The sequence below is a fragment of the Artibeus jamaicensis genome, unplaced genomic scaffold (assembly GCF_021234435.1).
Source record: "Artibeus jamaicensis isolate MK-2021 breed Jamaican fruit bat unplaced genomic scaffold, CSHL_Jam_final contig_64, whole genome shotgun sequence".
Taxonomy (NCBI): Eukaryota; Metazoa; Chordata; class Mammalia; order Chiroptera; family Phyllostomidae; genus Artibeus; species Artibeus jamaicensis.
The window spans coordinates 4,016,286-4,029,498 of record NW_026521911.1 but is presented as its reverse complement, the minus strand read 5'-3'; the positions used below and the strand labels follow the sequence as shown (position 1 = coordinate 4,029,498).

The 13,213-nt window shown below is 45.1% G+C and overlaps 1 protein-coding gene across 1 annotated transcript in view; it reads right to left on the bottom strand.

Moving 5' to 3' along the window:
* Positions 1-9,008: 9,008 nt before the first annotated feature.
* Positions 9,009-13,213, bottom strand: part of DGAT2 (diacylglycerol O-acyltransferase 2) — a 32,398-nt gene continuing 28,193 nt past the window's right edge. Inside the window, exons 7-8 of the mRNA XM_037131508.2 lie at positions 11,864-12,066; positions 9,009-10,200 (exon numbers count right to left, since the gene is read on the bottom strand). Coding sequence (XP_036987403.2) covers positions 10,046-10,200; positions 11,864-12,066 — 358 coding nt within the window. The 3' untranslated portion in view covers positions 9,009-10,045. The remainder of the gene's footprint in view (positions 10,201-11,863; positions 12,067-13,213) is intronic.

Here is a 13,213-nt window from a genome sequence, read left to right as displayed (position 1 = left end):
AAATCAATCAATTAATAATATGAAATGAAATAAAGATCTTATTGGCTTTATTCAATGACTCATGGGTCAGATAGCATCCCATCTAGCAGACAGAAAAGAGCTCCAAGGAGCTGTACAAAATCAAAGACATTTCTAGGCGGGAGGGAGTGGGAACAAGAAAGTTATGCTAACAAAAAGCAGATGGATTGTAGCAAGGTCACTTTCTTTTAGGGGATGACAGGGTCCATCTGGCAGATTACCTCACTAATGCTGACCAGGTGATTCCCGATTGACTGGTTTAAGATTCCGTTTTCGGGGCAGACTGAAATTGTTAAGCCTCAGTTTGGTGATGTGGGGTTTAGCATAAGTGACTCCATTTCGGTCCCTCTTCTTCTTTTTAACTGGATGATGGGAGCCAGTTTTCTCTCTATCAGAAAAAAAGGCATTACAAATACAGGAGGAGAGAGAACTTGAATGAACCCTGTGCCAACAGACTAAAATTACCCAGATCTTGGTTTCTAGATATCAACTTCCATGAAAAATCTAACACTACTTTGTCTACAAGAGATACACTTGGTTCTACTGAGAGGAACCAAGAGTCTTCGAAGAAATGTCTGAGTCTCAGGATTGGGCCACAGAAAGTACATGATCCTAGGACATCATCTGGAGCAGTTTGAGGATCGAAATAAATAATGATAGAACAGCTTATAGTCCCTTAAAGAAAATAGGGATCCATGAGTCTTTATTAGTATAAATCAATAATAAACTGTCTTATAAGAAAAAATATTACATTGACTCCAAGTACAGAAAAAGAGCAACTTTACAGATGACCTTAATCAAGTGAGCAGAGTGAACATCCCCGGCAGGACAACCGAAATCAGGCGCCACCGGCTAGGCTGTGGTGAGAAGAAAGAGTCCAGTATTACTTGTGTGGTATTTCTGTAAAGGTGGAGAATCCGAATCAATCATGAGGAAAGATGAGACAGCAAAACTACATGGTGTTCTGCGGAACCCCTGGCCTGTGATCTTTAAGACTGTCGAGGTCCTGATAGTCCGGGAGATACTGAGGAATTTTTTTTAAATAAAAGGAGTGCTTGGTATGTGCCAGGCATTGTGGTAACCAAGTCTGTGTGTCCTCACAACACACACTGCCCAAGGTCACACGTGAGCGCTGAGCTGGGGTTTGAAAGCATCCTGACTCCAGTGTTAATGATCCTATACTTTACAGCCGCTAATCAGAGTATTGCGGCGTATATTTTAAATTTTATTTGTACAGTGAAGTCATGTTTATGTTCTGAGGACATTTTATATCTTTATACATTAAATTTTAAATATATATCATTCAGGTTTAATTATAGGAAAAATACTTGTATCAGTTTTCATCAAAAGTAATTAGCCCTCAGAAGTGGTTTGGAACTTGAGAAACTTTTTAAACATGTGCAAGTGGGGTTTAATGTGATGTAAAACATGTGGCTGATAAAACTGGGTGTGTGTATGATGAAAATATTAGATGAAAGTACACAAATGGAAACTCCCTCAGCAGTAAATGGTGAAAAATATCTTGGAGAAGTGTTTTCAAGAAAGGGAAACAGCATTATAAAAGGTAAGTTTGGAGGAGATATGAAACAGAGGTTTTGTTATAATTATTGTGGTTGAAGCCAAAGGGTGAGGGAAATTCCTGTTTTTCTCCTCCTAGTGATCCCATTATAAACCATTGAATGGGGACTTCTCCCACCCTCCCAGAAGCATTGGGAAAAAGCCCCTTCCAAACCTGGAGCCCCCCTCGTGTAAAGACACATGAGGAACTTTGCTGATGAGAAGACCGGACTCTGTCATGCAGTGGCACAACTCCATCAGGGTACAAATATATTGAAGATCACTCTTTGTACTACTTTAAGCCATAAAATGGCTGGTTTAAAACAACATAAATGTATCCTCTCACAGTTCTGGATGCCAGAAGTCCAAGATCAAGCTGTTGGAGGAGCTTTGCTACCTCAGGGACCCTGGGAGGAAACCCTCCCTTATCTCCACCAGCTTCTGGTGCCTCCAGGTGCTCCTTGGTTTGTGGCAGCACACGTGAGCCTCATGTCTGCCTGCTGCACACAGCCTGCTCCCCTTTCCCTGTGTCTTATCTTCCTTCTCTTATAAGGGCACTTGCCATTTGACTTAGGGTCCACCTAGATAATCTGGGGCACCTCATCTTGACATTAATTACACCTGCAAAGACCCTTTTTCCTAATAAAGTCTCAGTCACAGATTCCAGGGATTGGGACATGTGCATAGCATTTCATGGGCCACTATTCAATCCACTACATTATTCTGTTTGTGGCCAGGCCCTCTCTTCTCCCAGGCCGGCCTGCCTGGGAGAAATTAAGAAGGAGAAATTAAGTTGGTATTAATCTGAACTAGATTGTTTTAAGTTAAGATGTTAACTGTAACCTCCAGGATAACCACTAAGAAAATAATTCAAAAATATACTGTAAATGAAACAATAAAAGAATTAAAATAGTTTATTAGAAAATAAATGTTTAACACAAAAGATAGAAATGGAGGAAGAAAGGACTAAAAAGAAGATATTAGACACAGAAAACAAATAGAAAAATGGCCAATTTCAATTCTACTTTATCAGTAATTATATTAAATGCAAATAGACAACACTTCAATTAGAAGACAGAAAGTAGAAGTATGAATTTTATAAAATCCAACGCTACAAGTCATATTTCATATTCAAAGACACAAGTAGGTTGAAAAGAAAAAGATAAAAGAAGATACTCCATGCAACTAGTAACCAAAAGAGAACTGGGGTAATGGATAGAATTACTATGCAGAAAGCAACAAGGAAACAGAAGACTTGAACAATGCTATAAACCAGCTTGACTTAAGAGACACCTACATCTGTATACTAGTCCAACAACAAGGGCAGAATGCAGTTTTCTCAAGTGCACATGGAACATTCTCTAAGATAGACCACAGATTAGGTTATAAAAGAAGCCTCCATAAATGAAAAATATTGAAATCATACAAAGTATGTTCTGCAACCACAATGAAACAAAATTAGAAATAAATGACTAAAGAAAATTTGGTAAAATAGCAAATATGTGGAAATTAAGCAATATACTCTCAAATAAACAATGAAGAAATGAAGAGAAATTAGAATATAATTGAGGTGAATGAAACAAAAACACAACACTCCGTAAGCTACGGGATGCAGCTAAAGCAGTTCACGGAGGGAATCTTCTAGATGTAAATTCCTACACTAAAAGAGAAAAAAGAGCTCAAATTAATAAACTTCCATTTTTTAAAAGAAAGAAGAGCAAACTAACCCAAAGCAAGGACAGAAATAGTAAAGACTAAAGAACAAATAAAGGGTATAGAGAATGGAAAAGTAACAGGCTGGGTAGCTCAGTTGGTTAGAGCATCTTCCTGATGTGTCAAGGTTGCAGGTTCAATATCAGTCAGGGCACATCCAAGAAACAACCAATGAGTGCACGAATGGGTGGAACAACAAATCTCTCTCTCTCTCTCTCTCTCTCTCTCTCTCTCTCTTTCACTCTCTTCTCCCTTCCTCTTGCTATAAAATAAAAACTTTTAAAAAAAGTAACAGGCAAAATTAATGAAACCAAAGTTATTTCTTTATAAAGGTCAATTAAATTGACAAATTTTTAGTTAGATGATCAAGAAAAAAGGAAGAAGCTTCAAATTACTAAAATTAGTACTGAAAACAAAGACATTACTACCAGACTTTCTTTCAGAAATACAGAGAATTATAAGGGAATGCTATGAACCAAAGGAAAAAATTATGTGCCAAAAATTAGATTATCAACTGAAATGGGCAAATTCCTAGAAGCACACAAACTACTAAAACTGATTCAAGAATTAGGAAATCTAAATAGACCTATTACAAGTAGAGTCTGAATTAGTAATCAAAAACTTTTCACAAGGAAAAGCCTAGGCCCAGGTAATTTCACAGTTCAGTTCTACCAAATATTTAAAGAACTATTAATACCAATCTCTCACAAATTCTTTCAAGAATATAAGGAAAGACTTCCCAAATCATTGTATGGCATGACCCTGATACCAAAACCAGGCAAAGACAAGAAAAATACAGACCAATATCTCTTACCCATTAGGAATAAATATAAAAATCCACAACAAAATACTAGTGCGCCAATCCAAATATATGAAAAGGATTATATGGCATGAGATTTTACTAAGAATGTAGGGTTGGTTTAGCATCTACAAATTCATTAATGTAATACGCCATATTAAAAGAATAAGGAACAGAAAACATCACTATCTCAGTAGATGCAGAAAAAGTATCTGACAGAATCTAATCTAACAGCATTTTATGGTAAGAATGTTCAAAAAACCTAGAATGCAAGAAAACTTCTGCAACCTAATAAAGGTTGACCAAACCCCCACAGCTAATACAGTGAATGGTGAAAGCCAGAAAACTTTCCCCACTTAAGATCAACAACAAGACAAGGATACCTGCTCTCACCTGTTCTGTTCAACATCATACTGGAAGTTCAATCCAGGGCAATTAGGCAAGAAAAAAAAAAACAAAGTCATACAGATGGGAAGAAGTAGGACTATTTCTACATACACATGACATGATTTCATATACAGAAAACATTACATAATCCACAAAGAAACAATTAGAATGAATGATCTAGTTCCACAAGATTGCAAGATGCAAGATCGGTATGCAAAAACTGACTGTATTTCTACTCACCAACATGGCAATCTGAAAATGAAATTAAGAAACAATTCCATTTACAATAACACTAAGAAGAATAAAATGCTTAGAAAAAAATTAACAGAAGTGCAAACTCGTACATTGAAAACTACAAAACACCGCTGAGAGAAAGAAAATCCCAACAAATGGAAAGACAATAGTCACCAAATTGATCTTTAGACTCAAATAAAATCCCTATTAAAATCCCAGCTGCCATTTTTTTTTGCAGGTATTAAATGAATCCCAAAATTCATATGTAAATGCAAGGGACATGGAATAACAAAAACAATCTCAAAAAGAAAATAAAGTTAGGATTCACTCTTCTCAATTTCTAAATTAATTTCAAAGCTAACCAAGGAAGTGTGGTACTGGAGTAAGTGTTGTATAGAAATATAAATCAGTGGAATAAAACTGAGAATACAAGAGAAATAAACCCTTAAATTGATGGTCAATTGATTTTTGATGAAGTGCCCAGACGACCCGATGAGGGAAGTGTACCCTTTTTAACGAACAGTGCCAAGATCACTGGGTGCCCACATGCAAAAAAACAAAGGTTGGACCCTCCATCATGTACAACAATGACTCAGAAGAGTTCAGAGATCCCAATGGAACCACTGAAAACTAAAATCGTTTAGAAGAAAACACAGGAGCAATTCTTTGTGACTTTGGATTAGGCTGTGGCTTCTTAGATACAAAAGCACATACTATAAAAAATAAAAAGAAAAAACTAGATAATTTGATTACATCAAAATTAAAAAACATCTGTGCTTCAAAGAACCAAGGATACGTTTGACTCATGATCCATGCCACACTGTGAGTGAACCTCAAAAATATTATGCTAAGTGAAAAAAGCCAGACACAAAAGTCTGGCTATGTCATTTCATTTATATGAAATGAAGAGCTGAGAGGGCAGTGGTGATAAGGAGCAACTGCTAATGGGCCTGGGGTTTCCTTTGGGGGCAGTAAAATTGTTCTGGAATTAGAGATGAGTGATTGATGCACAACTTTGTAAATATGCCACAACCCACCAACTTATCCATTTAAAAAGAATGGACTCTATGATATGTGAGGTGTATCTCAATAAAACTTCTATGTCAGAAAAGGAAGGCAGGCTGGCCCCTCTGCTGCAGCAGCGATGAATTGGTGAGCAGCCTGGAAATGGGGAGCTCAGCACACTGGGTCAGGGAGACCCCATGAGGGCGTGATGATGACGATGGCGACAGCCACACCTCCATGTCCTGTTGAGGGATTAGAGGCCAAGACCTGGGACGAAAACCATTCATTTATAGGTCAGTCAGATTTTTAGATACATATTCTCTTATTTATTTAGGAATATAGGTTATTCCTGTTGTACAGATGAGGAAGTTGAGGCTCAGAGATGTTAGGTGACGTGCTAATGCAGCTGGCAATGGCAGTGGCACAGGCTGGACCCTACGGTCATAAGTACATGTTATCAGGGATGAGACAAAAATTTCAATCATAGCATCATCAGGCAGTGGGGGAAGGAAGGAGGAGGAGGAAAGAGTCCATCAAGACTGAATAGCTGGAGAAAAAAGAATGAAATCCTATTTGCGACCACATGGATGGATGCAGTGAAATAAATAAAAGAAAGACAAATATATTATTTTACTTCTGTGTGGTGTCTAAGGAACAAAGCAAATGAACAAAATAGAAACACACTCATACATACAGAAAAGAGACTGATAGCTGCCAGAGGGGTGAGGGCTTGGGGGACCTGGTAGAAAAGGTGAGGGGATTGAGAAGTGCTAATTGGTAGTCACAGAATAGTCATGGGGATGTAAAGTGCAGCATAGGGAATACAGTCAATAATACTGTAGTAACTATGGTGCCAGGTGGCCACTGGAAATATGGGGGGGGAACACTTTGTAAGTATATGATTGTAATACCACTATGCTCTACTTCTGAAACTAATACAAAATAATATTGAATTGCAATTAAAATTATAAGTAAAAAATAAAATTAAAAATAAATTAATAAAAAGACTAGTTGGTTTTGTTGAAGGGTAGGCAGTAGTGACATCAGGAACCTGGGTAAGGAATGTTTAAAAAGGCAACGGTTTTTAGGTAGATGGGTGCTTTACATCACTGCCTCCCTTATTACACCTGAGAACAGGGACCTTCAATGTGGAAGCCCCTCACTCCCTGTCAAGAGGAGGCCTGCAGTAAAGGTTGATTTGCTGTGTGATTAGAGGCAAGTTGCTTGCCTTTCTGTGTCAAGTTTCCCAGATGAAGAGGCGTTGCTCTAGATAAATGCTAAATTCCTGTCTAGATCTGAGCTCCTGTGAGTCTGTGATTTTATTATCTCTAGCTTGTAGCTCAGGGTACGAACTGAGTTAAATGTCAAAATGTGAACAGAAAGCTTAGGAGGCTGTGTGAAATTGGCCTCAAAAACCATCTTTACTGTCCCCTAGTGGCCATAGCTGGGAACCACAAGCAGAATCATGGAACTGACCTTCAAGCTGAGAAGGCAGCTGTACTCACTGTCCAAAGGTAGGTCTTCTGGAAAAGAAAAGTCCCACGTCTCTCTCCCAAGGTAACAACTCCCAACCCAAGGCAAAGTTCACAGCATTTACCTGGATTTCTCCACACGTAACTTAAGAGTGGAGCTGGCCCCTGCTCAGCACAGGCTGCTGCTGGACATACATCGCCAGCTAGGTGAGGTGACCCCTCCCACATTTGGGACCTGGTTATTGTCCATTCCCTAGGCAGAGATGGTGGACTTCACAAGTGCACAACTGTTCAGTCTTCACAAAATTAGTGCTGAGAATAATGACGTACATTTGTGGGGTGGCCAAGGTTAGGACTAGGACTTAGGCGGGAGCCAGAGGTTGAGGGTTCTGGCTAGCCTCAGGCTGGGGCTGACTCAGCACCATCGGGCCTTTTCTCCATCCTTCGGAAGGGTCTGTCCTCTGAGTGGAGCTCCGTGGCCTGAGGCTCGCATGGTGCTGCAGAATTCAGCCTCTATGGGCCCCTTCGAGGCATCTCCTGTTCCTGCCCTGCCCTCCTACCCTGGAGAGACTCTGGAAGAGCCAGCTCCCACCCTTCCCAGCGAAGCCCCACTGCAGACCTCTGCACACCTACCGCCCCCTCAGTCATTCAAATCAGCAACACTGTCTCCTCCACCTGTACTTTCTGCTCTGCCCTTCTTCAGCTACTTCCTGGCAAATTTCCAGCCACCTTTTGTGTCCCAGCTCAGGCATCAGGGTTCCAGTTCAATGAGGCACCTCAGGTTGGGGTAAGGGCACCTCTGTCACAGGTCTGACCACCCTGCATCCCCTCAGTAGTTTCCAATGTTTGTTTGGGCTCCTCAGGAGCCTGCTCATGGCTTCTGAAACAGAAGAGCAGTCCCTGCAGTAGATGAATGGCAAGGACGGCCCTTTATGCAATGGGAAAGTTGGAATGAGGTCCCTTAGGCTCAGCTGGGAAGGGTTCCCAGGTGCTTAGTAGTCGTTGAACTGAATGGAATCAGAACAGAGAGCTGTGAGACTAAGGTGTGGTATGAAAGCACTAGAGGGACAGCAGGCTAGGTCTCCCCTTTGTGGTATAACTTAGGGCAGGCACAAGGAATTCGGTTCTAGTGATCCATAAGGACCTTTCCAGCTCGGCCTCTTACAGCTGGACAGCAGCCCTTTAGTACGTGTGGTAGGCGGCTGTGAGGTGCTCCAAGGACCCCTGGCTCCTGGTAGTCACTCCACCTGTAATTCTCTTTGAGTGTGACCTGGACCTGATGGTCTGCACCTGATGAAGAGAATATGGCAAAAGTGACAGGTGATCACTTCCAAAATTAGGTCATAAGACTGTGACTTCTGTCTACACTGTTCTTTGGCTCATCTTGTTTCCTATCCCTGATGAGCCAGCTGCTGTGCTGAGATGTTCCATGGACAGGCGCACATGGCAAGGAACTGGGAGTGGCCTGTGGTCACCAGCCAGTGAGGAAATGAATCCTGCCCATGAGCACGCGAATGACCTTCAAGGTGGATCCTCCCCGAGTCAAGCCTCGAGAGGCTGCAGCCTTGTGAGAGGCCCTGAAAGCAGAGGGCCCTGCTAAGCCAGACCTCAACTACAGACTCTCAGAAGTTGGGAACAAACAGTGTTGTCTGAAGCTACCAAGTGTTGGAATAATTTACTACACAGCGATAGATAACTAATACACCACCCAGGGCCACGTCAGCCAAAGGAGCAAGACGGAGAAGGCTTGGCAGGTAGCCTGACTGGGGGCCACGGTCTCCCCAAGTGTCAGTAGCAAGATGCAGATGTAGCCCCAGTAAGAATTCGGAGGACACTCATTTTTATTTATTTGTTCAGGAATATATAAAAGTCTGACATGGTACAATGATCTCATCAAGAGAACACAGATCACATACAAGAGGGGCTGAGTTTCCTCTCTGGCCCATCCTCTCAAAAAGGCACATATATGTGAGGCTTGGGTTAGGGGCCTCCTATCCTGAAACCAGTCTGATGCTCAGAAGTCCCAATTCCAGACCTCCTTCCTCACACCCACTTTCAGAGGTGTGGGTTAAGCAAATGGAGGCCACTGCAAAGTACAGGATTCAGGCCAAGGCTGGCTCTGTGCTGGGTCCACGTCATCAACCCCCTGAGGAAAAACAATCACTCCAACCAGGACGTGATAGCTGGATAATCCAAGAGACAATACATCTGGAACAGCCCTGCTCCCCAACACAGATCATCACCACCCCCGTCGTCTCTCCTAAGGCCAGTCCAGGCTTGGCTGCAAAAGACTGGGGGTGTAGGAAGTGGCAGAAAGGGAATCAGGCTGCAACAGTCCAGATGCTCATCAATGCACTCTTCCAGAAAGGGACAACTGTGCCCTTCAAGGATCCCCCTTGGCAAGAGGGACTATCCCTGCAGTCAAGTCAAGGTAGCTCGGAACAGAGGTGTTTGTGTTCGAAGCAGCTTCTGCTCTTCATCCTCCGGGGACAATGAGCAAATGATCGCGCTAGCCTGAGTCTCTAAGGGCTGTCCTTCCTCCCCAGTCAAATGGGACTGAGTTTTCTCTGTAATTTCAGGGAGGGGAGCAGAGGGAGTGGTTGAGAAACCCTAAAGGCCAAGAGGTCTTAGCCACCACCTAAAACAGGACCAACTAGAAGTAAAAGAGCTTGAAATAGTCACTTTTTCCTTCTTAAAAAAGACCTAGTATTGTAATGGTTTAACAAAATTATTATAATTTCTTTTAAATAACCCACAGACACCCATGACACTTCCAAATTTACAGAACAAAAAGCACTCAAGAACTCGGTAGAATGTGAGGTGCAGTCGGCTCCCCCCGGCCACTGGCCTGAAGGCTGGCTCAGTTCACCTCCAGGACCTCGGTCTCTGGGAGGCCAAACTTGGTCTTGTGCTTGTCGAAGAGCTTCACCAGGGCCTCCATGTACATGGCGTGGTACAGGTCGATGTCCTGCTGGGTGGGGTGTTCCAGCTTGGGAATGGTGATGGGCTCGCCCACTGCAGGGATGGAGCAGAGGCCCCTGGTTAGTCAGTGCCACTCGGCCTACCCTCCCCGGGTATTCACTGTGATGCGGACAGCAGTGGCTCTGTGCAAGGTGCCGACCGTGTGCGAGGAACTGTAACTGCGCTGGACATGTTCTGCCTCATGTTTCCTTTCTACAGGTAATAAGACTGAGGCCCCACGACATGGGGAGGGGCCTGCCCAAGGCCACAGAGCCACGAGGCAGTACGTGGGATGGACCCCAGCTGCACCTACTGCACTAGGCTGGGAGCTCCTTCGAGAGCTGGGGGACCAGGGAACGGCTCTGCTTTTGCCCTGCCCAGGGTAAGTCTGTTCAGCTCTCTGAGCCTCAGTTTCCTCACCTATCATAGGGAATCCTTCCTTAGGGGACTTGGCTAAGGATTCTGTACAATCGTGACTTGCTTTGAGAAGTGTGACCAGGGCGGGACAGGGAGGAGACCAACATTCAGACATCTGTGCATTGTCTTATTTCCTAATCCTGTTTCCACTCCACACCCAACTCATGACCAAGTCCTGTCAAAGACATTCCTGAAATTTCTCTTAAGTTCTCCTTCTATCTCCACAGCCATTCTCTTGATTCCAGCCACCAGCTACCACAGTACTGTTCTTGGAGCTTCCACTGTTGTCCTTCCCAATCCATTCTGCACCCAGCAGCCCCAGGGATCACTTTGAAATGCAAATCTGAACCTTCCCTCCCCATACTCTCAAGCAGCCTTCCACTCCTAAGGTGAAGAGCCCATCCCTTTACAACACCCAAAGGCCCCTGCCCCTGTCCTGCCCTCCCTGGGGCATCTGCTGCCGCACAGAGACCCGGCCTGGTCTGGGATTCGTGTATAAGGGGAGTCCAAGGTGACTTGGGGTCACATGGCCCAAGACGCAGGAAGTCGTTCCTTCTGTAAAGTACCAAAAAGAATACCTGGCTCTGAAATTCAAAGTATCTATGTGACCTTTGGCCCCTGAAGTCCACGGCTTGTGGCCCACTTGCTCCTGCGTGGTCTCTAGCTTGTGAACCATTAACACACACACACATACACACACCCACCCCTACAAGAGATGATCCTTTGGAATCCTCTAAATGGTCCCAGATAAACCCAAAACAACACAGCTGAGGCCAAATGTAGCATTTTTGCTACACTTTTCACAGGACTATGCACCAGTCACGTTGATTTTTTTTTCTGTTCCTCAAAAATCTAGTCTTGCAGGCGCAGGGACTTCCCTTAGGCCGTTGTTTCTGACAAACACTCTGCCCCCTCCACCTCCTTTGCTGGATAATTCCTATTTAGCTAACAGTGTAAGTCACCTCCTCCCTGGGGTCCACACTGACCCCCAGAGCATCCTGCACATCCTACTCACACCCCCTATTGACCTTTGTTGTAACAAGACCTTTCCTGGGCTCTGTACATGCAGAATGACTGGGTCTTGTTTTCTCACCCAGCGCAGCTCGGCTCACAGTGATAGCACTATGCACCCCATTACCTACCCGCCCCTTTGCCACCAACTCCCATAGGGCAGCACCCAACGCGTCCTCATGGTTTACGGCATGGACATCAGAGCCAGGAGGCTTGGATCTGAGCCCTAACTCTACCACTAACTAGCTGTGGCACCCCAAGTTCAGGGCCTTCAGGTGGGGAGGCTCACCGACAGTGGTGATGGGCTTGGAGTAGGGCACCAGTCCCCAGGTGTCGGAGGAGAAGAGGCCTCGGCCATGGAAGATGCATGGGGCGAAGCCAATGTACTTCTGGAACTTCTTCTGGACCCACTGGCCCCAGGAGCCCTCCTCGAAGATCACCTGCTTGTAGACCTCATTCTCTCCAAAGGAGTAGGTGGGGACCAGGTCAGCTCTGGAAGGAACAGGCCGAGGTCTGTCACTCCCTAGGCACTGGCTTCATTTCCTCCTGTCAGCCCTTTAGGCCTGAGCCCCAGCCAAGCTCCCTCAGGGCTGTAGCAGAACCCCCCGGGAACCCCAAAACATGTGTCCCCTCACTACCAGGTTTAGATGGGCCCTCTGCCCTGTTAGTGACTGGGGAGCATGTTAGGGCTCCAGGACCACTAAGCAAGGGGGAGGGTGAAGCCCTGCTCCAGAACGCCTGCTCTCTCTCATCCTGCAGGGCCTCGCTCTGCTGGGAAGTTCTCCCCATCCCACCTCCAACCCAGGCCTCTCTCAGTTCCACATCACAGCCTTCAGCACGCTGCGTTGTCGCTGTCCCTCCCCACTTCCTCCTACCCTGAACGCAGGAATGGGGTCTGACTGTGTCCCCAGTGCCTAGCACAGGGCTGGGCCCTGAAGAGCAGCCTCTTTTGAAGCCTGAGATAAGGTTCTGCGGGGGCAGAGAGGAGGGCTGGGTGGGGCCTACATGGCTAGTGCCGTCCCTAACTTGTACGCGACTGCAGGCTGCAGCCTCTCCCACTCCAGTCTGTTGGTGCTGGAGGTCTGTCACCCCAGGGCTGTCCTCTGGGGGTGGCCTGGAGCCCAGATATGGGAAGAAACACTGGACCTGGAGTCCAAAGAGCTTGCTCTTCCTTTTACAACGTGACCCTGACCTGGCCACTTAGCCCCGCTTGGTTTTCCCCACTGGGAAATGGGGATGTTGGCACCTGCAAGACTGCTGGGAATCAAAGGGGACTTGGAAGCGAATGCATTGCTTTGTCATTTGGAATGTGCTCAACAGGTGGCTGCACAGAACGTGCCTCTGGTTTTCCAGGAAATCTAAGCTGCCCAGTTCGTCCCTGCCTGTCCTCAGTACCGGCCCTCCAGGAAGCCTTCCCTGCGGCTTCCAGCCATTCCAGCCTCACTTCTGGTCTCTTGCTCTCCTAGCAGCATGACACGTTTTTGGCCCCAGGGCACGGTCCCATATATGAACCTGGCCTCGCAGCCCGCCTGTGAGGGCTTGGGGCATACGGGCTGCACCTTTGCTCAGCTGGGCACGAAACTTGGCTTTCCAACCTCCTCTGCCCCACACAGGATGGTGAACTCTCTTCTCTGCCCTC